This window comes from Cupressus sempervirens, chromosome 11 (genome assembly GCF_028749045.1).
Source record: "Cupressus sempervirens isolate cs-2001-9-10 chromosome 11, ASM2874904v1, whole genome shotgun sequence".
Taxonomy (NCBI): domain Eukaryota; kingdom Viridiplantae; phylum Streptophyta; class Pinopsida; order Cupressales; family Cupressaceae; genus Cupressus; species Cupressus sempervirens.
The window spans coordinates 489,773,696-489,775,694 of NC_143128.1; the positions used below are offsets into that span (position 1 = coordinate 489,773,696).

A 1,999-nucleotide genomic window follows, 5' to 3' on the forward strand; every position below is an offset into this window, starting at 1 on the left:
TAGCAAAAAAATTAGTCTTCAAACAAATCTAGCAATATTCCAGGAGCATAACAGCCCTGCAACCAAATATCACTCCAAAAAAAAATCAGCCCTGCAAACAAACCATTTCCAGCAATATATTTTCCTTCAACAAAAACCTCTAGCAATATTTCTAGCTGAACTTCTAAATGAATCTCCAACTGAACCTGGCTAAACTAGGCTTTGATACCATATTGAAAATTAAAACTATGAATCAACTAAAAATGGTGACAGCAAATCACAAGAAAATATAACTTTCAATATTCATATTGATCTAGCTGCACACAAACAACCAATTACATAACTTCTATAAATAGAGGATTCCAGCTATAAAACCAGTAGAAGAAAATTCTAGGCTTTTGACAAGTGGATGGTTGCATGAGCTGTAAGACTTAGTCCACAAGAAGATGTAGATTTTATAGAGTTGTATGACCTATTCCGGAGAACAGCATCCATATCCTTTTAGCAAGAAAATCTGTAGTGATTATAACAAAAGCTGATGTGGATTTGACTGGCATGGTTTTTGACTATTTCTAACAACCATTGCTTTGTTCGTCATTATTCGGTCCTCACCCACCAGTATCTCATTTGTTCCACGACACAGACGCTGCACCCACCAAACCCCGTCAGTACATAACAGTACTTACCTGCAATCAATGAAAGCAATGAAAGACGAATAACCAATAGAAAAATATAAGAACTCACCTGTGGTGGACAAGGTCCAGTTACTGTCCTGGCTAATAGCCCAGAAGAAGTACCCCAACACCCCCTTTTCCTTTGCAAACTTAACCTTGGCAGCTACGGACTCCTGGTTATCGTAACCCACCCACAAGTCACCCGAATAGCAGTACGCTGAGACACTTTCCGTATCGAACACCTCTGTCGCATGCTTTTCCCGAATGAAATCGGTGATCTCGAAGAAGAACATAATACCGCTCTCGTCGCTGAGATTCTGCTTGGGACCAGCCGCCACAGCGGGAGCTCCTATTCCCGTCTGGTTTTCCGACTTGAGCACCCACGATTTCCCGTAAAGCGGCATCCCCATAACAACTTTCTGCGGCGGTAAGCCAGAGTCGATCCAAGATGAAATCCCGTAGCTGGTGGAAACGTTAGAGCTGCGGTCATAAAGCGCCGCATGGGCTCCCGTGGCGGATGTGTCCCACGAGCCGTGATAGTCGAAGCACATCACGTTCACCCAGTCCAGGTTTTCGGCGATGGACGCCGCCGGGTAACTTCTGCGCTCGCCGTATACCACGAATCTCTCTGCATAATACACGGCGGCGGTCAGCAGAAGCGGATTCCGGCCCGACGATTTGCTCTCTAAATTTATTGCGTGTCTCCACTCAGAGAACAATTTCCCCAAATTCTCCATTTCCGATGTGTTGCTAGGAAACTCCCAGTCGAGGTCGAGGCCGTGGAAGTTGTGGCGTCTGGCGAGAGCGATGGCTGACTTTATAAACACTGCGCGCCGTATCGGATTGGTCGCCATGAGAGCAAAGGCAGTCGAGTTTGATCCCCCGCCTCCGATGGAGATGAGCGTCTTTATGCACGCGTTTTTCTGCTGCAGTGTTGCGGTGAATTGGGGCATCATTTCCTGCTCCTCCAACTGGAATGTTTGGTCATTCATGTCTGCAAAGGCGTACAAGATGTGAGTGTAGACTGCTGCGTTAATGGATGCAGGCGGCATCAGTGAGGCCGAGTAAGACGGCCAATACGCAGCCTTTACATTTGATGAAGCAGCACAATCCCCTGCTGCCTCTGCTGAACAGAAGAGCAAACATATCAGTGCCAGAAATGCAATTCGCGTGTATTGCGAGTTCTTCATTATGGAGTACTTGGAAAGCAAATTGCTGGGAATGAGAAGATATGTAAAGTCTAAATAATTTATTTTAGTGATGGTGGATTCTCAGTTGGAGAGCGCTGCGCCGCCCGCAACAACATTACACAGTTTCGATTGGACGACCGTATACAACTAATAAAA

At 45.7% G+C, this 1,999-nt stretch overlaps 1 protein-coding gene across 1 annotated transcript; it reads right to left on the reverse strand.

Moving 5' to 3' along the window:
* Positions 1 to 256: 256 nt before the first annotated feature.
* On the reverse strand, positions 257 to 1,999 carry LOC149530506 (nod factor hydrolase protein 1-like). Its single transcript, XM_089809478.1, has 2 exons — positions 724 to 1,999; positions 257 to 625 (listed from the first exon to the last, which is right to left on the reverse strand). Exons 1-2 carry the CDS (start codon positions 1,841 to 1,843, stop codon positions 603 to 605), a joined length of 1,143 nt encoding a protein of 380 aa, XP_089665604.1. The 5' UTR covers positions 1,844 to 1,999; the 3' UTR covers positions 257 to 602.

Excerpts from the sequence above, each read along its gene's own strand:
- LOC149530506 (XM_089809478.1), bottom strand. The coding sequence starts at position 1,843 with ATGAAGAACTCGCAATACACGCGAATTGCATTTCTGGCACTGATATGT. Across the intron at positions 626-723 it reads CTGGACCTTGTCCACCACAG|CGTCTGTGTCGTGGAACAAA; the intron begins GTGAGTTCTTAT and ends TGGTGGGTGCAG.